This window comes from Cryptomeria japonica, chromosome 6 (genome assembly GCF_030272615.1).
Source record: "Cryptomeria japonica chromosome 6, Sugi_1.0, whole genome shotgun sequence".
Taxonomy (NCBI): domain Eukaryota; kingdom Viridiplantae; phylum Streptophyta; class Pinopsida; order Cupressales; family Cupressaceae; genus Cryptomeria; species Cryptomeria japonica.
The window spans coordinates 51,795,039-51,818,953 of NC_081410.1; the positions used below are offsets into that span (position 1 = coordinate 51,795,039).

Genomic DNA, 23,915 nt, shown 5'->3' on the forward strand with positions numbered 1-23,915 from the left:
TAGGACTTTGAATCATAAAGAAGACATTTATAATTGAAAACATGAAGAATCAATACATAAGTATTTATGAATCATGATCTACCATTACCACAACTATCTTTTCATTCCATGATTATCTTTATTCTTGGTGACAACAATAATAAAAGTAGAACACTTTAAAAGTAAACCATCTCCATAATCTTCAACCACTGCCCTCGTTACCTGTAGAAGAATGTATGCATTGTAGGCGATCATCCCTCTACCATGGGTTGCTAGACATCCTTGGCTGCAAGTTAGTTTACTTCAAAAACATCTCATCATCATTAATAATCATAATTAACATAAAAAACTATTACATTCCATAAACATTCACAAATACACACACAAAATTATCAATACAATATATATCATCCCTAGCATGCTTTATTACTTAATCTAATCAGAGAAGTTTGGATAATGTCTTGAAATTACTAGAAATGTCATGGGAAAAGTGAAACTTAAAACAAGGAAATGAGGGCAAGTTTAGGACTCATCACTTAGCTACGTTGACTTTAACAAGATCCATAATTGTGCTCACTTTTGCAATCCCTCCTTACAAGTATCATCAATTGATTTTGAAAACACAATTCAATCAACGCATTAACTTGCTTGTAATCATTAAAGTATGAGTTTTTGGTTAATATGTCAATCAGATAATGCACTATATTTAAAATTATTGTATCTCGTTTTGTAAGCATGAAAGTGAAAATTTTGGTCTTATATAGAGTACTATTAGGACTAGAAAATCATTCTTGATTTATAGGGTTAAAATTTCATTTTCAGTAGTTCCCCATCTAGATCACTATTATTGTTGCTAGCTTCAATTGGTGTTATGATATTCAACACCAATGCATCCACAATCCATTTTCCCTTTGCATTATATTGAAAGAGACGAATACTCTTAAAGGGCAAGTGCTTACAACATTTTAGGAGAGCATGCACTTTATTCAATAAGATCTAACTGATGAAATGAGTTTCATTGGGCCTAGGTTGTTGGTTCGCATTGATAGTCGCTTAAATGAAACCTTTCTCGTGGACAAGCAAGTTCCTTTTAATGGTCACCTATGATTCTTATTAGCGATTTAGCATACTTGTCAAAGATATTCTTATGTGTGCCTATACATCTCATGGGATAACACTATGCCATAACTTTAAAATGATTGTTACATTGAATGATATCTTTCATACATAAGGTGATGAACTAGCTCAACTTGAATTTCATAGTCTTCTTATAAATATTAAAAGTGTAGAGCCAAAAGTTCCTAGTTAGGAACTACTTATGATATGCTCTAATCCTTCCCTTAGTAACAATGAGCTTGAGCCACATTCTATTCCTCTACACATTTGTTTCTAACAAATGATTTGGTTGCTTTGCATAATATTTAAAACATGCTAAAGTCCTTGGGTGTGCTAGTTGAACAATGTAATATAGAAAATATGAGGGAGAGGTCTTCTTCAAATCTTGAGGACAAGCATCTACCTAGCATAGTGTTCTTGTGCATTGACCAACAAATTATGCTCACTTCAAATTCATGGGTTGCTACACATCTCATCATTGAAGCACCAAAGTAAGTTATTATTTCTATTGTCTACAAAAGTGACAGCAAACCATCATATCTTCTAATCTTTTTATTATCAAGCTCAAATATTTTGATTATTGATGGTCGCCACTATCAATGCTCGCTTAAAATGACATGAGCTTCAAAATACATAAATCTTAAGATCGTACACTTGAAAGAGCATCAATTAACACCATACATAATGATCATCAAAACCTCAAATTCATTACCATCTCGCGAGTTTGACATCTAATAGATCTATATATCTCCTTCAACTTTAGCTACCAATGATATACCCATATACAATATAAGACACGTCTCCCCGAAAAAAAGAAAGAAAATAATTTAATGCACCCCTTGTATTAATACACCATGTACCATAACTTCCATTACCATTTTTTTAATAATTTTTATAATTTTCCACTTCTTTTGAAATTTAAACTCATTAAAAATACTATCAATAGTGAGTACACATTAAATAGAATTATTCATTATTAATCAACTCCATCAAGACATTTTTTAAGTTTACCTCCTACCTTACACGAAAATGCCTATAAACGAAACGAAACGAAACCCCCAAACAACTAACCATGTTCCTAACATTCCTGAGCACGTGATTTTGTTCAAAGCGATTCCATTTTATTTAAATAAAAAAAAAACAAAACGGATTTACATTTTATGTATATATTTACAAATTTTCCTCAGAATGCGTACTATTTAAGATCCGCGCTTATTCTCGGATAATCAGAGCGAACGACGTAAATGGCCACGGCGTTTCGTCTCCTCCTCCTCCTCGGCACTGCAGCGTTGTTTACTACTGTCTATTCAACTCCCTTCATCGTCCTGCACGGTAAATTACAATTCAAAAAATCCTAAATATTATATAATAATCTATGCTAAAATTATGCTCAATTTTTCTCAAATAAATTGGACAATGGCTTCATTTCGAATTTTCCATGTTCCATTTTTGTCCTGGAACCACATTTAGCACAAGGGCTGTCTTCACTTTAGGGTAATCGTTTGTAGCTAGCGGGCTTTGAATTTTGTTTTTGTTTTGTAAAACAAGTCGGCTTCATGTCTTTTAAGTTTGTGGTTAATCATTTTAATTTAAGGATTCTTAATTATAAGTTCAGTTGTGTTGAGTACCTGTCTGGATGTTGTTTGATGACTATTTTGGCCCTCCACAGAACAGCGTATTGGAGCATTTCTTAAAATACCCTTTAGTTGTTTCCTTGTTGATCATTGCTCGTTGACAAATGTGAGAAAGAGGTGGTTTAAGAGATATTAGCCAGGTCAAATGCTTTGGAAAAAGTAGGCTTTTAGGGGCATGTATGGGGTTTATGTGTTAGCATCCTTGCACGTATATACGAACATCACCCCACCCATGGTATTGGGTTTAATTGTCATTCCTCGTGCGACCTCTCTAGCTTGTTGTTACAATAATGTAAGAGGTATTTACTAGAGTGACATATCCTTCGGATGGAATTCTTTCCGCATTAATACTCTCCCACTACTTCTATTTAGACTCTAAAAGGGATTTCTTGTCTATCACCACTTCTATCATCACTTTATTCAGTGTTAATCGTCAACTGATAGCAATTGGTTTTTACCAGAGCTTACATAATGATAAAGGCGATGGTTCCATAGAGGGAAGGTTAGTATAATTTTACCATCAAGGTAAGGGCATAGTTCCACAAGGGTTGAACATTTAGACTCTCTTCCTAAGTAAGGCCTTTGGAGAACGAATACAAATTTGGTTCCAAATCCCTAGAATTAATACAAGTGACTTTTGATACGATTCCTAATTCTGTATCTGTCTTTGCTAATAGGTCTACCGTTCTATTCTTTGTATAGAGCATACAGGTTATTTTGAACAGCTGAAAATGCCAAGTTATCATGGGCTTTTCCTCCACAGGTGCTTCCATTTTCCAATCTCTCTGAATGACATGGATTTCAGGCTGTAGGTATTTTGCCAAGATTTGAGAATCTCTTTCAATCCAAACAGAGGGAAGGTTTTCTTTCTTTCTCTTGGGCCTTGCTTCATACCAATGGCTTGTGCCACATTCTTTGATTGACAACCAAGTCTTTGATAAATCAACTAATCACCTGACATTCTGACCTTTATGATCTTGAATAATGTTTCCAGCCCTAGCTTGGCCTGGATTGCCTTTAGAGTCTCCATCATTGTTCATTTTAACTTTTAACCTAAACTTCATTTTGGGTATTCCATTTGTATTGTCAATCGACCTTCTTTGCTTCCTCTTATTTGAGAACTGAACTTTCCAGAACAATTATTAAGTTTCTGATGCCATGATTCTAAAGAATTTTTGGAGGCCTCTGATATTATTTCCAAGTGTTTCCAATGGTTTCAACTGCTTCAATAATGTTTTCTATCGCTTCCTTCTTTATAGTTGTTTCCTTAATGAGTTTATCCCAATGTTTCTAACATTCTTGAACTGGCCCTTTCCACATTTGATACATATGTGAGTGAGGCTTCCAAGTATCTTGACTGTTATACATGCATAAAAGTCTATCATATCACCCTTTAAAAGCATTGTTGGCAGAAAATTTCAAACTTATATAGGAGGCCAATAAACTAAATAAAATCTGGCATCAATTTTGTGGGATTGAAAATCTCCTCTTCATGGTAAAACTGATGTAAAACTTGATGTCAATAGATTTAGAAGATTCAAGGATGTTCAATAGGACTGGGTACTAAATCTTATCTATTTAACAATTTATAAATGTGTTTGTTTATGTGTTGTGAATCTGGGCTTTTTAAAATAGGAAAACATAAACAACTCGTAAAGTGAAGGATCTGTATCTTTCCTTGTAATTTTGCCTGCTTTTGAATTTTAAGGTGCAAATGCAGGCATTGGTGATAGATGTAGGAAGAAAGTTGTATAACTAAAACTTGCCATAAATATTGTTAGTTTTGAAATGACATCTTAGTGGCAAAGCTGAAGTAAAATTTTATATCAATACCTTTAGCAGATTCAGAGATGCACACTAAGAGTGGGTACTAAATCTCATCTATTTAACAACTTACAAATGTGCTATTAATATTCCTAAATAGAAATATTAGGGAAACAGTGATCCTTTCACAGCAAATTTTTCCAAATTCATGCCTAACACAAATAATCGCAGATTTCAAACTACAGAACTTCCTTTACCCTTCATTTCATTATAGATGCAGCCACAAAAGTCATTTTGTATAAATTGAACAGAGAGTTACCACATGAAAAACAGAATGTTTCAGAATCAAGATAGTTCTTCAGCAATAGCAAAACATAGGAATGTAGCAGCCACTGAGCATTTAGTAGTAAAGATCTCACTCACAGAAAAGAAACTACGAATTGCTGAAGACCTTGAAAGTATGGAGCACCAAGAGCAATCGATATAACATTGATTCCCTTATTTCGCTGTTGTCACAGACACGCAGCAAAATAGAATAATATCGTTGCTGCGCCCTCCTTCATGGCCCTGACCTGGGAGTTAAGATTCCTCCTGTAGGCGTTACCGTCCCTGCTCAAAATACCTGCTCTGGTCCTATCACCTGCCGTTAAGAAAAATATTCCCAATTCTCTTACAATCGCAGATATTCACCAATCCCAGATTTGTGATAATGAAATAATCCTGCAATTACCACTGGCTCTGCATTTGCAGTGATAGAGAATGAAGAGTTTCCAGAGAGAAGTCCCTGGCTGCTCGATAATATTCCCGACTTTGGCACTTTACAGAATTAAAATTTAGATCAAACTTCCAACTAATATATTGTCTCCCAAGCAAATATTAATTCAAGCGGCTGCCAAGATTTACCGCCAGACATAGCACTTCGCATAAATATTAAATAATTACCAATGTTGAATAACTGCTTATATCAAGATTCAATATTAATACTCCACAGAGCAAATATTCAGAAGAGATAATCTTTATTTTTTCCAGACAGATACAAATACCCCAGATCTGCCTGCATATTAGAAAATTTGTCTCCAATGGAGACTTCACAAATTTGTACAATTGTCAACTCCATTGTGAATCCACCTTTTGGAAGAACCAGGTTTCTGTCCAGCCCGTCTGATCACTGAAGGTTTCCGTCCTCAGCAATTAGTTAATGCGAAGCATCAGACAAATTTATCATAAAAAACATCATATTAAGCATGCCTTCTTTCTTCCATTCAGCTTCCTTATAAAGAACTCCAAGAAACATCTAGAACATTAGGCCAACCTGGCCAACTAAAATATTTATTATATTTTGGTGAACTTTATTTAATAAAGTGACATATAATAATATTTAATTATTTAATTAAATTAATTAATATTAAGTCATCATTTAAATATTTTATTTGTTTTTTTAACAACTTAATAAAAATCAATTTAATTAACTGTCACTTAGAAAATTGGGGAAAATTACAGTGCTTGCTTTTGTAAAATGAAAGTTCTCTATATTTCCTCATAATGTTTCCTGCTATCGAATTTTAAGTTGCAAGGAAATTTGCAGGCATTGGTGATAGATGTAGGAACAAAGGTGTCAAACAATTCACTGAGCTACTAAGCAATTGGTCTAGCTCTGAAGGAACATGCTTGTAAGTTATCTCCTAGCTGTGGGGATTTTCATTTGAATATTATAACATAACCCGTTTGTCAGGTCTCTATAAGAAGATGAACTATACAAATATTCGTTTATTGCCACCATTTACATTTTAACGCTGTTATATTTGTCACTTAGAGAAATTGGAGAGGGGTCAGTGACTTCCTGGATTATGCCTCTAATGGAACAGGTAAAGTCAGACTCCTCATATATGTTATGTGATTATAATAGTATGAGGTGATAAGGATGTGTCTAGTGCCAAAATATATAGATTTTGATTAAAAAGAATTTGCATGTTTGTTGTATAGTGGACAAATACCTAATTGGTTGCTTTGTTTTGTTGCAGACTGAAATTGCATGTGAGAAGGTGAGGAATTTATTGTTGTTTGGTATTGATCACTTTTTATTTATTAGGATTTAAGCATGAAACGAACACAGATACTCCTTATATTGATTAATATTGTCAGGTGAAATCAATGCCAGAATTGAAGGACGGTTACAACATCGTTGGTTTATCTCAGGTGATCTATAAGTTTAGCTTTTACAATTGGCATAAGTTCCATAGCAGCAAAAATCTTTTGGGGAAAAAAATGGCAAACTAAAAGTATAAGACTTTTTAAAGAAAATGAGATTTAAACGGGAAAAAATGGGGAAAAAATTGGATTATAATAAATGTAGAAAAAGAGACAAAAACTACTTGTTTTTAAAATTTAAAGGCATTTCTATAGCATAGAGATATAGAGAACACAGTCCATGAATTGTCCAAATGAAAAGTTTGTCTAAAATAGCAAAATGCAGTGTAGCATGTAAGCTTTGCCAGTAAATGATTGTTTGGTAAGTTTTGTGTGAAGTTGATTAAGTTATTGCAAAGTTAGCAATAAAAGATTTCGTTGAATGATATGTGAGTAAACCTCTAGTCTTGTTGTATGGTGTGAGTGGATGATAAGATGCTACTAGCATTACATTCCAATTTATTATTAATATGAAAGATTCAAAAGAATGTTTAGTCATAGAGATTGCACTATCATAACAAACTCTGAAACTTTCAAAAACTTAGTAAGACCTCAAAACAATTACAATAAACATGTTTGCGTCTCAGAAGGATAAAAGAGAAAACATTTTTTCACTGAGAAATTTTCAAGTAGGAAACTTCAAAGAATATATTATCCAATTAAAAATCCAATCAATTGATAAAAAATAAACCATTTCTCATAGCAGGTAGATTCAAATAGGCATGGAGTAAGCATTTTCAAAGATTCAAGATACAAAACCAAGTCACATTCAAAGGCATCTCTATTAAACCAAACCTTCAGATTTAGTCAAAGTACCAACTCATATAAAGTAGAAATAGAAGATAGACACAAAACACCTTTTAGGATAGATATGCATAATATCAAAATAAGCATACAAGATCACAATGACCAAGGTTTTGATGTCACAAAGATTGAACATCTTGGTGCAATATTGGGTTACATATAAACATCATGTTGATATTTTTATGTATTAAAGGGAATTTGCATTACAATTTAAGAGAAAGATAAAATATTATGAAGACTAGGTAAAAAAAACAAAACTGTAGATAGCATTGTCATATTCATCAAGAAAACAATGATATGATAGAGAGCCTAAATTAGCATTAAATTCAAGCTATTTATCTAGGAATACGGATTATTTCTTTCTAGAGAACTGATTTACACGGCTACATTGTAGAAAAAGATAGATCATCAAATGTTGTTTGGACCGTAACCAACCAATCTTCACAATAACACAATCTAGTTGTGCAAAAAGTCAAGAATGATAAAGACATTCAATGTAGATAAGTAGACACAAAATTAAACCATGTTGACGGGGTATTGATGGTATTGATAGAAATCCTAGCATCTGAATATAGACAAAATTAAACCAAGATGAAGTAGACACAAAATATGAATTATGGACAACTAGATGTAATGTAATAATAAAATACTTTTTCTTTGGATGGAAGCCCAACCAAAATAAAATAGATTTAACATTTTTTATTGAAAGATCCTTGTGATGTGCACATTAAAATTTTTATGTAGCAGATTTTTCATCTTTATATATGCATTGGTTGAATTTTGTGTAAATACTATTTATATGGCAGGAAGTTATAGAATGTATTTGCAGTAGCTTTACAACAAAAAATCACCTACCTTTGGTTCAAATGCGTTGCCTCCCAACTCCTTACAAATTTACATTTAGTTGTGCCTTCTATGCATATATTGACAAGCTCTTGTTTGTAGTTGTGCCCTAAAAATGTTGCGTGACTGCATTATTCATAAAATATTTTACCATTTCATGCGTTTCATGGTTCACTAGTTAATTTATTAAGGTTTTACATGCCATTTAAATGGGTATTTTATGTGATTTAGACACGAAATATCGTTGAAAATCACAATCAATGATTGTTTAAAAAGATGGGATTTTTTTGGGGGAAAAAATCATCCATGAGAGTGATTTGCAAAAAATAAGGTGTAATTGGGATTTTTTGGGAATATAAAATTAGCATTTAAGCAAAATATACCTTATAGATAATCTAATGAACTGAAAATAGAGGTAAAAGATGAACTCCTGTCAATTCCTTTTGAAATTGAAATTTGAAATATGTGGAAAAATATCTAGAGTATTTGACCACAGATGTCCAAAGGAGTCATTTATGAAATTAGCTATTTATAAAATACATGCAATAGAGTGTACATGTATACTAGAGGAAGTGGTTTTCAGGTTTGTTTGTGATATAGGCGCTTATAAATATGATATGTAAGCCAATCTTCTTGTAGGGCACAATTCAGTTCCAAAAGTATGCATGGAGTTATTTTCATCCAAGATAATTATCAAGGAATTTGGGAGTGTCTTAAAAAAAGTTGTAGTCAAACTTTACTTCCTTTGGTCCCATGTTTAGGTTTCCCTATGCCATTTTCTATCACTTGTGTGTGGGGCAAGGGAGGGGGATGGATGGTGGAATGGAGGGGTGTGTATGCGTGCTTGCATGTGGGTCTAGGTGATTTTTTGGCTTTGAGATTGATCTTGAGCTAGTAGATCAACTTGATATCTTGGATTCCCTTTAGAAACAATAAATTCTCGTTTTACTCTACTGCAAGCACTTAAATTTTTGGATTGTATTGCCTAATGGCATTAGGGTTTGATATTTTGTTTGTCATTGTTGATTTATCATTAGGGAAATGCATGAAGCCAAGGCATGCTTAAATTTTGTATGTCATGAAACTTGCTTAGTAGAAAGTGTCTTTCATGAGGATAGATGTCGTCTTGGTCCCTTGGAAGATTGTATGTTAGATTTAAATCTAGGTAGCACCCAATCAATGGACTTTGCATGCACACACAAGTGTAGTCAATGTCCCATATAAAGATTTAATTGTTACCAAACATTATGGATGTGTGTGTGCCGATTTTTAACTTTAGACCTAAGCTAGCACACCAACTTGATATATGAGATTCCTTTGAAACGGAGTTTTATTTCTACCCTACCATAGAGACAAACTTTTGGATTGTATTGCCTATTGACATTAGAGTTTGACATTTTGGGTCTCATTGTTGAACTCATTATTAGGGAAATGCATAAAGCCTATGCCTGCTTAAGTTTTGTATTTCATGAAACCTTATTAGTAGTAAGTGCCTTTCATGAGGAAAGAAGTTGACTTGGATGGTTGTATGCTAGAGGTAAATCTAGGTAGCATTTGATCAATAGACTTTCCAAACATGTTTAAGTCCAATCAAAGTCCCATATAAGGAATTTATTGTTACCAAACACTAGCTTTGTGACCTTGAAAGCTACTAGATTGCTATCTTATGAGTATGCTTAAATGCTTTTTTTTTGACTACATTTCAACTCTAGTTCACAATATGATACTTGGAGATTATTTTGGGCCCTTCTCTTTTTTTTTTTTTTTTTCAAAAGGACAACTTTAACTACTTTGCAGCATATCGATATCTAAAAGGGGGCACAACTACACAACAAGTTAAAGTAAATTGGGCACCTTTGCAGGGGATTAGGCCTACAAATCTAAGCAATAATGGAGGAAATATTTCTTTAAAAGAGATAATATTGATAGTAGAAATAGATTATTGAATGGGAGGAATTAAAACCCTAACACAAGTGGAATGAGTAGCTTCATATGTGGTGTGTTCCAAAACCACATTTATTAGATGTATCATAGATTTTTAGTTTGCGTGTAATGACATCACGTTTTGTGTCTTTATGGTGTTGTGGAAAATATTCAAAGAGTTTTTATTCCTTGTAGCATGAGCCTTACTATAGTTATGGACAATGTTAAAACTCTCTTTCTTGTGGTTTTCATAAGGTCTTCACAGCCCAAGGGAGTAGTTTTGTCAAATTGTGAGTCGATTTGTGTTTGGATGACATACTAAGGTTCTTGAATAGTCTCAACTAGCTAGGTTTTTGTGATTTTTTCAGCTTAATGTAGAATTAATGACACCCAAGAGACCAAAACAACGAAACCAACAAGATTCACGCTTTGATTTCAATAGAAGGGGGAAGATGTGGAGAGTTTAACTCATTGGTCTATATAAGCATGTATGGGAGCAAAAGGTTTGTCATTGCAAATTTATTAGAAATGGATGTGGACGATTTCTTAGCATCGCTTGTTTTTCTTGTAGTAAGCTTCTTACCAATACTGGAATAGTAGATGAGCTAGGCAATTGGTTGATAGGAACAAAGCTTTTCAATAATATTGTTGTGATTCTACATAAACAAGATGCTTAAACTATATAGACAATTCATTAATGGAGTCACTTGTGTGTGTCCTCAAAACTACTCACTATGATTAACTTGTTCAAAACTAGGAGAACTATAACTGTTGATGCTTTCATAATTGAGATCAACAGTAATGTGCTAATGCACTAAGCTCACTTTTAGTGAAATCTAGACTCACCCACAATAGGTAGAACCTAATGCATTCTAAAGAGTGCTACCATGCAGAATTTTTTTTAAAAGGAAACGAGTGTGCTAAAAAGTAGCCTTGAATGACGGTAGGGCCTAGTAGTCTTGTATCATTGGTGGGATAATATTGGTGCAATTAGGAAAGAGGCTAGCTAGCTTATAGATGGCATATAGCAATTGGAGGACACAATTGCACCAATGCATTGAGTGATATTCATTGGGCTTTTATGGACTTGGTGCAATAAGGAAAGCCTGTGCATGGAGTAAAATAGAGCCACGTGGAAAGGCTAGAGTGGACACTATGTGTAAAAGTAACTAATATATTTGTGCACATGCTTTTAGTAATTTAAGGTGTTTAACTTTAAATGCATGGCCTTGTGCTGTTTGAAATGGTAACTGCATAATTAATTTAATGAAGTTGGAAGAATACATATAGGCAATTACAGGACGATGTTCCTAAAGGAAACAATCGTGAACGAATGACTAAAATAGAAACATTCTAAACATTACCTAATGACCATTAATAATACAATAATTACTTTAATATGCTCCCTTAATGGTCATCCTATCAACGACACCAGGTTGCCCACTAAATTTTACAAACTTGTCTCGGCTCATAGACTTGGTGAGAATGTCTACAATCTAGTCCGTAGTTGGAACATACAACAAGACCATAGTTCTATCTTCAACAAGCTGTCAGATGAAGTGACAATGAAGCTCTACATGTTTAGTTCGCTCGTGGAAGATTGGATTCTTGGCAAGTTTCAACATCCCTTGATTCTCACAGAACAAGGGCGAAGGACTTGTTTCAGACATTTTCATGTTAGAAAGCATCCTTCGTAGCCATATTGCCTCACATACTATTTTTATAGTTCCTCGATATTCTACTTCTGTCGAGGAAAGAGCTATTGCCTGTTGCTTCTTACTGGTCCATGTAACTACACCTATACCAAGATTGAAGACATACTTAGAAGTAGACTTCTTGTCATCAACAAAATTTGCCCAACCAAGCAGCTGAGGATCTTTGCTTTTGTTTAACAGAATGTCAAAGTCAAGTGTCTCTTTCACATATCTCGGTACACGCTTCATTGCAACCCAATGTCAACAAGATATGTAGCTCACAACATAACTAAGATCAGGTTTAGTGGCTGTAAGATAGATGAGACTGCCAACTAGTTGCCTCAAAGCCGACTCATTCATCACTGGTGAATTTGATTTGGTTGATAGTTTCAGCCCTTTCACCATAGGTGTAGATGAAGGTTTGAAATCGTGTATCCGGAACTTATCCAACAAACTCCTAGCATACTTCGACTAAGAGATGAAAATGCTGCCACTTGTCTGCCAAACCTCTACACCGAGACAATAATGCAGAAGTCCCAAATCTGTCATATCAAACGCTTGACACAAGTTCTGTTTGATTTTCTCAAGCAAGTGTTATCCACTACTAGTAATGATGATATCATTGACATAGATGACAAGAAAAATGATGTCATTACCAACACTCTTAACATACATATTGGGATCCAAAAGACTTCTCTGAAAGCCCTTTGCAACCAAGTATTGACCAATCTTTATGTACCATGCCTTGGGGGCCTGCTTCATGGCATAAAGAGCCTTCACCAGTCTACATACCTAGGGCTCCTTTCCTGCAACCTTGAAATCTTGAGGCTGCATCATGTAGACCTCTTCCTCCAAATCATCATTGAGGAAGGCACTCTTCACATCCATTTGATGGACTTTCCAGCCAAACTATGTTGCAATGGCTAGAACCAATTGGATGTTGCTCATCTTTGCTATAGGAGCAAAGGTTTCCTTGTAGTTAACACCTTCTTTCTGGGAGAGGCCTTTAGCTACCAACTGAGCTTTGTATTTATCAAGTGTTCCATCAGCTTTGTACTTCACTTTAGGCCATTTGCAACCAATGGGTTTCTTCCCTGGTGGAAGATTTGACAAAATCCAAGTGTTATTTATTAGAAGACTATGATCTTTAGCTTCCATAGCTTGTTCCCATTTAGGTATTCCTTTTGCCTTTGAATAAGTCTAGGGCTCATAAACACTTTGAATGTTGGCCATAAGAGCAAAATTGATTGCGTTGTTCTTCTTGAGAAAAATTGACCGTGTTCTTCTTCTTGCTCTTGCCTCTAGAAGATCTACCCTCAACAAGCTTGTCATCTTGAACTTCACAATAAACTTTTCCCACCACTTAGGTCGAAGAGTAAAACCATCTACTTCCAAATCAAGGGTATCAACATGACTGGAGCTGCCTGGAATAAAATCATTTGGATGTTGAGCTAGGTTCTCTTGAGGGAACTTTGGTGGAACAATGTCATGTCTAGGAGATTCCACAAGTCCAGGTTTAGAATCATCAAAATCCCTCCCTTCAGGTGGTGCTAATGGAAGTCTAACACCTATATCTTTTGTCTACAGAGGCTGATCTTTAGGACGCTGGATGGGAGAAGTGAGTTGAAAGGGCCCACCTTCTTCATCAAAAACTACATCTCTACTGAATGTGAGACGATTGATGTCCACATCAATCAGTCGATAGGCCTTATGATTGTCACTGTAACCTGCAAGCTTCAACTAAAATAGATGCCAAATAGGTCCACGTTTTTTCAACTTCATGATGATGACTAGGCACTAGCTCACGACCATAAACACATGGAGTAGGATGAGAGTGACACTTTCCTCATCTATATTCCAAGATAAAATAAACATCCAAACTAATTGGAAGAAAAAGTAGTCGATTTCATACAAAAGCATCCTTTCCAATGGAAAAGAGGTGATATCTCTGTAGGTGATACATAATACACAAGGTGAGATGATAGGAAACAAAGTTAACCAAGGGGAACAATTTTGTTTTGAAAGTTTCTCCAAAAAAATAGGATAAGCTCATTGTTCAATGGTCTACGGACAATAGCTTGTAGGAAGACACTAGCTCTCCAGATGGACCCCAACACATAAGGAGGACTCTAGTGCATTACACTATAGTCCTAGAACTATATTGTAGTCCTTCTATGTTGTAGTTTTGCATAAATGTCCAAATGGGAAATTTCTAGAACTAACTTCTTAAGACCATTTTTTAGACTTTCTTAAGGGTTTCCTTATGTCAATCTCAATTCCACAACATGATATTCACCTCAGAATAGTCAGACAAGTCTTGGGAATCTAACCACTCGAATTCCAAATTGCACAAGACAACAACAATACCTCTTGAAGCAGAGGTAGATCAAGTGGAATGATCCCATGACTTCTTAGAGCGCTATAAGACATCAATATAACATTCCTACATACACATGCAATAGGGATGACAAGTAGACTAGGAGTGCAACTTTTGTAAGTATACCATCGATTACCAAAGCTCTAAAAGCAATTCAAGTACATTAGTCAATCAAGTATAAGGTTTAATCACACTAGTTTGGACACGAAAGTTAATGCATGCCAAAAGCAAAGACAGATACCTTACAAATCAAAATATGGAAAATGCAATACAAGATGTTATGCGTGTTCAACACCAAATTTGATATGTGCTAGAAAAAAATGTAGACACCTTGCTACTTAAATGGGCAGATCACAATTCTATATAGAAGCATCCATGAACATTATTATAACATTTGATTTACTGAAGCAAACATGCTTATATATCGTGATTCATTTGTCACAACTCATGTCAACATCCTCACAAGATGAGGTGTGAAAACATCCCAAATGTTACCATATAATTATTACAATCAAAGTGTCTCATCTCAAACATGGATGGATCATAACCCGCATAAGAGGATACAACAATGTACAACTACACTCTTATTACAATGGTTAGAAGGACCCAATTTACAATGTTTACAATATTACAAATAAGAATAGCTACAAGAAGCATAATACCTCCGACGCTCTCCAGTGAGCATCATCCAAGTCTTTCTAGCCCCAATGGTGGTTTAACACCACCCAACCATGTAGAATGCTCAAGCCCTCCCTGCTATTCTTGGTGACAATCAAATTGGGCACAAGGCACACTCATACAAACAAGGAGTGCACTACAATACTCATGCCTATCCAAAACATACAACATATGTAGTAACTCATGCCAATGTAATACATATGAGTTTATACGTAGCAACACACACTATTCCAATATATATGTATTATATTCATGCCAATATAATAAATATGAGAGTATACATAGCAACACACTAATTCAATAAATACAAGAGTGACACTCTTGCTAGTATGAGCATAAGAAAATGCCAACAACATTCATGCAGTTTTCTTTGCACCATCAATGCACACATCAATATATGAATAGGGAGACTGTTGTGACATTTTCACACATCGCCCCATTGCAAATGGGGACCCATGTTTTTGCTCGTTTTGCTCGTTTTCGCTTTGCTTTTTAGGGTTTTGGTTTAGTTTGTCAGTTGTTTGGATTAGGGTCAAGCCTTAGGGTTTTTTCATTTTGACGTTTTCAGGCCAGAATCCAGTCAGTCTTGAGAGCTTTTTGAGCTTCTTTTCGTAGGATGCAATTTTGAATAAAGTGAATTCGCTAGAATGGTCTATTTTCAATTGGAATTTTGAATGCATAGTCCTAAATTTGTCTAAGTGTGAATGATGAAATTGTGAATTTTGTCCAATTGAGTATGTTTGACCAAATTTTGAGTTTTTTGATATTTGATCCCGGGCATCGGAAATGATTTGTTTTTGCCTTGTGAAGTGATTAAACTTGTGAAATCATGATATTTTGGCCTGTAAGAGCAAAATCGCTCCTGTCCCTCAGTGAAGGACCGGAGCTCGTTTTCAAAAATCTTACTGTCTCTGCAGGATCAAGATGATTTTTCAAGTAGAAATGGTAAAGAAAGGCGTGATCTTTCCGTTGAATATAAATTGAAGAATTTCACGAACACGGAAATGCCCCAGGAGTGGAAATCGCTCCTGTCCCTCAGTGAAGGACTGGAGCTCAAAATCAAATATTGCTTTGTCCTTGCAGGATTTTAACAACTTGACGATTTGAAGAGGTCCAAGGAAGTGCATTTTACCAGTTGAATATAATTTGAAGACACAAACATGAAGAAAAGTGGACCAAAATGCAAAATCGCTCCTATCCCTCAGTCAGGGACCAGAGCGAAATTCCTTATAAGGCATGTTTTAGGCAAAGATCAAGCAAGTTTAGGGTTTGAGGCAAGCAAAGACGGTGTTACGGATTCGTTGAAGACAAAATTGAAGATTGCAAGACACCAAATGGGACCTATATTAGCTTGGGCGCTCCTGTCCCTCAGTCAGGGACCAGAGCGATTTTTACCTTAGACAAATTTCTTGCCAAGTTACAATGAATTCCAAGCCATGGATGAATGAAAAGATACATTACGAATCCGTTGAAGATAAATTTTGAAGTTGGCAAAATGTGATGGAGCCTACAAGTACAAATTCGCTCCTGTCCCTCAGCCAGGGACCAGGGCGATATCTTAGTTATCTTGCTTTCATCCCAAGTTCAAGACACTCCAGGACGAAGGACAAGGTGGTGAGGACGTTTTAAGGTATCTTGATGAAGAACAAAGTTACAAGGACCGCCAAAATGAAGGATTTGCACTTAAATACCTAGGTTCGCTCCTGTCCCTCAGTCAGGGACCAGAGCGAAATTTTCATGAGAGCCTAGATTTTGAAAGTTGATCACGTTTTAAGTGTCCAAGGGGATCAAAAGGACTTCATTTTACACAATGAAAGCAGTGGCAAGTTGATGAAAGCAAGCATGAGCCCAGGACATTGAAGTTCGCTCCTGTCCCTCAGTCAGGGACCAGGGCGATATTTATCATATTGGCCAAATCCTTCCAAAATCACGTTAAGTCAAGATCATGCGAGGTGGTAAAAGGTCTAAGGTGTCTTAAGAAGATGATATACAAAGGTTTCAAACGTCAAATAACTGTCAATTGAGCCAAGGAAGCTATATCGCTCCTGTCCTTCAGGCAAGGACCAGAGCGATTTTCATTAAATCATTCATTTTCCTTCAAAATCAAGACAAGGCAAGGATAGGCAAGATCAAAAACATCATTTAGGAAGCAAGGAATGAAGAACAAAGGTTGAAAGATGGCAAATTTTGGCTAGAGCTTCAAGATCGCTCCTGTCCCTCTCCAAGGGACCAGGGCGATAGTCCTCTAAACATCAAAGTGTCTTGTAGAAGCCAAGTGAAATGAGAGTAGAATGAAAGAATAACATTGTTTATCCCTCACAATGAAGATTGAAGTTTGAAGTTACAAAGGTCAAGGAGAAAACACCAGGATCGCTCCTGTCCCTCACCAAGGGACCAGGGCGATATTAGCTAAATCATTCATTTTCCTTCGAAAATCATGTCAAAGCAAAGTTGCAAAAGGTTTAAAACGTCATTTGGAAGGCGACACAAAAGAAGTGAACGACAAAATGTTACCAATTTGAGCTAGATATGGAAGTTCGCTCTTGTCCATCACTAAGGGACCAGGGCGATATCCACCTTAGAGGGCATTCATCCACCAAATCAAGACGATCAAGCTCGAGGTTTTTGGCAAACATGCCAGTCTCAACGTGAGGATGGAGGTTTTGAACATAAAAGGCAAGAGAATCAAGACTAAACATCAAATTCGCTCCTGTCCCTTAGTCAGGGACCAGAGCGATAGGTTTGTGTCCTTACCTCTTTCAAATTTGGCGCTAAAACATTCTTTAGATTTTATTAAATGCTAGGAAAAAATCGATAAATTTGAAATCCAATTAAAGTTAGCATTTAACATTAGCGCATGGGTCTTTATTAATTAATTTTTGCCTTTTAAAAATCGAGTTTATTTAAAATTATAGGCATTAAATTAATTAATTATAAATAAAATGGGGCGCTTGATTTAAAATTTGTTTCATTTTACAAAGGTCGGCCTTTAAGTTTATTTTAAATTTGCCTTATTCACCAAAGTCGGCCTAGGGTCAATGTGAAGGTGAGCGCCTATAAAGGGAGGTGTTTATTTCATTTTCAAATCATCATTTTATCATCTTTTCATATGCGATTTGGAGTATACAAAGGAAGTGCGAAATTATCATTCAAGAGGAGGTGCGAATTGTGTTCAAGGTGCGAGTCTTATCAATAGGAAGGCACAAGCATTATCAAAGGAGTTCGAGTTTCAAGTTAGGCGAACTTGCCAAGGACATTGAAGAACACATCAAAGACTCCAAGGGTGGCGAATTGATAAAGAGGACGTTCCTTATCCTTGAAGATCACGTTGAAGGCTTCTAACGTTAATTTTACCTAGGCAAATTCCTCATTTTGCATTCTAGTGTTAGCTCTCAAGAGAGGTATGGCGATATGGATTTATTGTTTTGATTTTGAACGTTGATCGTCATAGCTTAAATTTTGAATTTTGAAATTTTGAATTCCAGTAGCCCAATCGTTTTTTAGGAAATGATAATTCAAGGACTTATCATGAGGTTTCCTAAAATTAATTTAGTCTATGCTATTCATTGCAAAATCATGTTACTAATTTTGAAATGTTGTGTAGGCATCAAATGGAGATCTCATCAAGGAAAATCAAGTCGGATCAAGGACGGTCTTCGCCGGGACGAACAAGCAAGGACAGGGGTGACCTCTTTCAATCCAGCGTTCCAAGGCGAGGTACATCATCCTGCACATCAAGGACACAAGGAGTTAGAACAAGGGCTCGTTGAAGAAGTAAATAGTTCCAGATGAATTAATTAAAGCAAGCTTCTCAACAACATCAAGTTGAATATCTACCAAGTTACAAGTGTCAAATGAGGTGGCGTCCTAGTCATCATTTCTCCAATCAGTGAGGTCCACCTCAGCATGTCCAGATTCAATGTACTTAACTCATGGAAGGTGGCACAAACTCTGATGTACCTACCCCGGCTATCCATTGGTCGATTTTTCTAGAGGGGACATGTGTCCAAGCAATACAATTTTATCATTGGTCAAGCATTAAATGTTATGTAATGGTTGTAACAAACCCTAATTAGGGTTTTCATTGTTGAATCTTGGCCATTGATCTTGAATTGATCTAAGCCATCAAATTGTATTGTGGGCACTATATAAGCCCTGACATTTCATTTTGTAAAATTAAGGAGAGAGAGTTGTAAATAATAGAAAGCAATTAGTAGATAGAGAGTAGTTAGAAATTGATAGAATAGTAATTAGAGTAGAATAGGAGGACAAGGCAAGAAATTGTTGCCATTGATTGTAAACAAACTCCATTTTCATTGAAGTAATGGTGAAGTGTGTCGTTTCTTGCAATTTGCATGGTTTCTTGTTGAGTCTTCAATCCTAGATGGTAGATGATTAGATGAATGGAGGAAATGCGATTGATTAATGGTGGAATTCGTATATCCATACTACTAGCAGTTTGTTGATTGCAGACTTGCCTTGTGTAGTCAACTGGAATCATTCAGCTTAAGCTCAATTTCAATTTGTCGCTTCTTCATTGATATGCATCAACTTGATGGTGTCTATGCCTGTGGTGATGATTTGAACATCATAAAGCTTCCCTTAGAAGATCGCACTAGCCTTGTGGAGATGGTCCATTGATGTCAAAACAAGACCTAGTTAGAGTTTCATCAAAAATCAAATCATTGCTCCTACATTCTTAGTATTAGGATTAGATCTTCTCTTCGCCCTCATCCTTTTTCCATTTTTTCAAATCTAAGCCAGTAAGAGCCTGTGTTCCAGCAAAGCAGATCGGAAGTTCAATCATCAGATGTAAGTCCCCTTGTGATTCCAGCAAATCACATCATACCACTGGAGTTTATCCACACGTAGAGACCCTACTAACCAGAACATTGGAGTCATCCTAACTGATCCTTCATGCGAATCTTCAGCAGTTAGAGACTTTATTCAAGAGAGGATAAGATGCCTTTAGGTATTTTATTCTGTGTATGATTGTACAAAATACACGTCAACAGAGACCAAATATGCTTTCATAAGAGTATCCATACCATCAATGCACATAATTCAACATATAAGCAAATGCAAACAACCATGAATGTATCCATACCATAAACAAATACTCAAATTTCCCAAATCTCAAATACACCCTTCAATTTGGAAAAGGCACACCATCATTCTTTCCTATTTGTAAGAATTTGTTGAAAATAGCCAAGATCAAGAGTACATTGAATAGCACAAAAGAGAGTAATTTTGATAAGAATAAACTGTATTCTAATCAAGAGCAAAATGAGATCAACTGTATCATTAAAATTACATATAATGCATGATGAGCCTGCTTATAAAGGCAAGGCTAAGAGACAAGAGAGCACACAATGATGACATGTTGCTCAATGAGATGCAAGGGTAGGTAAGAGTAGGTAGGAGAAATAGTCAAATATTTCACATGAGGTGGATCACCCACCGAAGGTGGAATTATCACTCCACGATAAGTGGATATGATAAAGTAACAACAATATCACACCATAAAAAAGGTGGAATTTCTCCTACATACACACTCCCAATGTATGCACATCTCGCTAAGTGTCTCATATGCAAACTGTTGTTTGTAACTAGGTCAATATATGGGTTCGGATTGCCTTAAGGCAACATCCGAACCCATTTAGGACTGGGCCCTATCCTAAAGGGTAACGTGCCCCCAAGATTAAGCCCAACCCTATGCTTGCATGCCATCCTAAAATACCCCACGCCACAATAACTATATTGGCGCCAAGAGGAAGGAGGCCGACTTGAATCAATAAAGGCTAAGACACATATAAATAAAGATATCTTGCAAAGACAATTATTTCAAGTATTCAACGAATCAGCTCTGCATGAAAAAGTGCGAATTTACACAAGGAGGGTGCGAACTTGTCTAGACTCATGCGAACTTGTCCAAGAGGACATAGGCAATTTTTGATGCAGACTTGAAGAGCTTAGAAGTGCAGATCTGTCATACAAAAGGGATCAGATCTGACAAGGAAGCTAAGTATTGTACTTGTGATATTAAGGGAGAATATATAATCTGACCTGTGGGTCTTTAATGCTGGGTTTTTCCTCCTTGGAGGTTTTCCCAGGGTATTTGTGTTTGTCTCTTGTTTACTTCCTTCATTTATGAGTTTACTGAATTATGATTTACTAAAATGTTACAAATCTGATTAACAAACTAGGACATAATTAAAGGACATAAATCTGATTAATGATCTAGGGCACAAAATTACATGGTATCAGAGCTAAGGTGTCACTAACTTCTGATCTTAGTAAATCATTTGTTGCATAAAGCTGCTGTTTGTTTTCAGATTAAAATGTCAGGTTTGAGGGCTGAAGATAGACTTGATGGAGCCCTTGATTTTGCTGCTTGGAAATTCCGTATTCTATTGATCCTTGAAGAGAATGATCTGCTGAAATTTGTAGAAGAAGAAAGGCTGTCTCCTCCAGAAGATGCTGAAGAGCTGAAACAGTTCAAGAAAGACTCCCTCAAGGCTAGGAAGATCATAATTGAATCCGTCAAGAATCATCTTGTCACTGTCATATCAAAGTTTGCGTCTGCCAGGGAAATGATCAAACACTTGGAAGGGATGTATGAAGTCAACAACCTCAGCAGGGCTCTTGCTCTAAGACAGCAGCTTCTTCACATGAAAATGAAAGAAGACTCAATCATAGCCTACTTCATGAAGATCAATGAACTAAAGGACAAGCTAAGTACTCTTGATTGCCAAATCTCGGATAAAGATCTTGTTATGATTGCATTAAATGGTCTACCTGATGAATGGGAACCATTCATTCATAGCATTGGTGGAAGAGCCGATCGTCCCAACTTTGAGCGTCTTCAATCTGATTGCATCGAAGAGGAATCTCGAATTGAGGTAAGAGGAAAACTCAAGAACTCTCACAAAGATAATCATGTTCTCTTAGCTAAATCTAGGAAAGGTGGACATTGGAAGAAAGAAAAGAGAAGCAAAGATTTTAGATCCTCCTCCTATGATCCAAGGAAGAAGTCAAGAGATTCCTCTCACATTCGTTTCTTCAGATGTGATAAGTATGGTCACTATGCCAGAGATTGTCAGAATGATTCAAAGGAAAGGGAAGTCAATTTAAATGAAGTTGCCAAACAAAGTGAGGGTTATCTTCTTATCTCTGCTCTATCCAGCAATGTTCCTACGGACAGTAATACGTGGATACTTGACAGTGGTGCCTCCAGACACATCTCAGGTTTTCGTGAGCATCTCTCAGATTCGATTGAAAAGGACACCAACCTTCATGTGGTAATCGGTGATGATGCTCGATACTCGGTAAAAGGTTCTGGTACTACCTCTTTAAAACTAGATTCTGGTATTTCCTTACAACTCTGTGATATTCTCTTTGTACCTGGTATTAAAAGAAATCTTATTTCCATTTCTGCCTTAGAAGATAAGGGTTTGCAAATAGCATTTTCTGAAGGGAAAGTACTCGCTTGGTCTAAGAAATCTAATTTCAAAACTGCTCGTGTTATTGGAAATAGATGTGATATTTTATATAAGCTTGCAGCTAATCCAATTCAAGCTTTCATTCATGAGGCCCCTGAATCATGCGAGCTATGGCATAGAAGACTTGGACATCTACACTTTCAAGCTCTTCCCACTCTCGGTAAAATGGTTAAAGGTATGCCTAAACTTAGTTTATCTCATGATGATGCTTGTAAAGGGTGTGCAACGGGTAAGAATGTAAAGAATCTTTTTCATAAAAGCGATAGTAGGGCTAAAGAAAAGTTAGAACTTATTCATTCAGATTTATGTGGTCCTATGTCTGTAGCATCTCCTAGCGGTTTCTTGTATTATGTTATCTTCATAGATGATTTCTCTAGGAAAACATGGATCTACTTTCTTAAGTCTAAAGAGTTTGAAGAAGTCCTAAACAGATTTAAAGAATTCAAAGCCTTAGTTGAAAATACTACAGGAAATAGAATTAAATGTTTAAGGTTTGACAATGGAGGTGAATACACCTCAGGTAGTTTCTATGACTTTTGTGTTAAAGCAGGAATTAAGAGGGAGTTCTGTGTTCCCTACAATCCTCAGCAAAATGGAGTTGCTAAAAGAAAGAACAGGACCATTGTTGAAGTTGCAAGAGCCATGATCCATGATCAAGACCTGCAACCTTTTCTATGGGCGAAAGCATCTAAAACAACAATTTATATTCAGAATAGATGTCCTCATCGTGCCCTAAAGGATGTGACTCCTGAAGAAGCCTTTACAGGAATCAAACCTGACATCAGCCACCTAAGGATATTCGAGAGCCCGGTGTATGTTCATGTGCCTAAAGAAAAACGAACCAAGTTGGATCCATCTGGAAAGAAAGGCATCTTAGTGGGATACAACGAATCTTCCAAAGCCTTCAGGATCTACATTTCAGGTCAAAGGTATGTTGAGGTAAGTAGAGATGTAACTTTTGAAGAAGATATTGCTTTCAAAAGATCTAAAGGTTCAGTATCCAACAATAATGATATGGTGATTGAAAATCAAGATTCAATAGTTGATGCTAACCCTGAGATACAAGAGGAGTCTATTGACCTTCCGGATCAGGAAGTTCAGAAGGACCCAACAGAACCCATGCACTCTACCGATATACCTCAGGATATTGTGGTCTGCAAGAAGAGACCACTTTGGGTTAGAAACACGATTCAAGATGCTGAAGGATTTTCTGCTCCCAGAGGAACCTTTAGAGATAGCAAGAGATTCCAAAATCATGCCAACTACATTTTTGTGATGTGTAATATCATTGAGTCCGAACCTCACAATGTCGAAGAAGCTATGTCCCATCATGCTTGGAAATTAGCCATGGATGAAGAGTATGGGTCTATCATCAAGAATGATGTCTGGGACATTGTACCCAGACCCAAAGGTA

General features: G+C 36.1%; 1 protein-coding gene across 1 annotated transcript in view; it reads left to right on the forward strand.

The window, feature by feature from the left end:
- Positions 1-2,165: 2,165 nt before the first annotated feature.
- The window catches only part of LOC131064234 (uncharacterized), a 141,047-nt gene continuing 119,297 nt past the window's right edge, over positions 2,166-23,915 (forward strand). Inside the window, exons 1-5 of the mRNA XM_057998331.2 lie at positions 2,166-2,427; positions 6,079-6,163; positions 6,307-6,358; positions 6,515-6,535; positions 6,636-6,689. Coding sequence (XP_057854314.2) covers positions 2,340-2,427; positions 6,079-6,163; positions 6,307-6,358; positions 6,515-6,535; positions 6,636-6,689 — 300 coding nt within the window. The 5' untranslated portion in view covers positions 2,166-2,339. The remainder of the gene's footprint in view (positions 2,428-6,078; positions 6,164-6,306; positions 6,359-6,514; positions 6,536-6,635; positions 6,690-23,915) is intronic.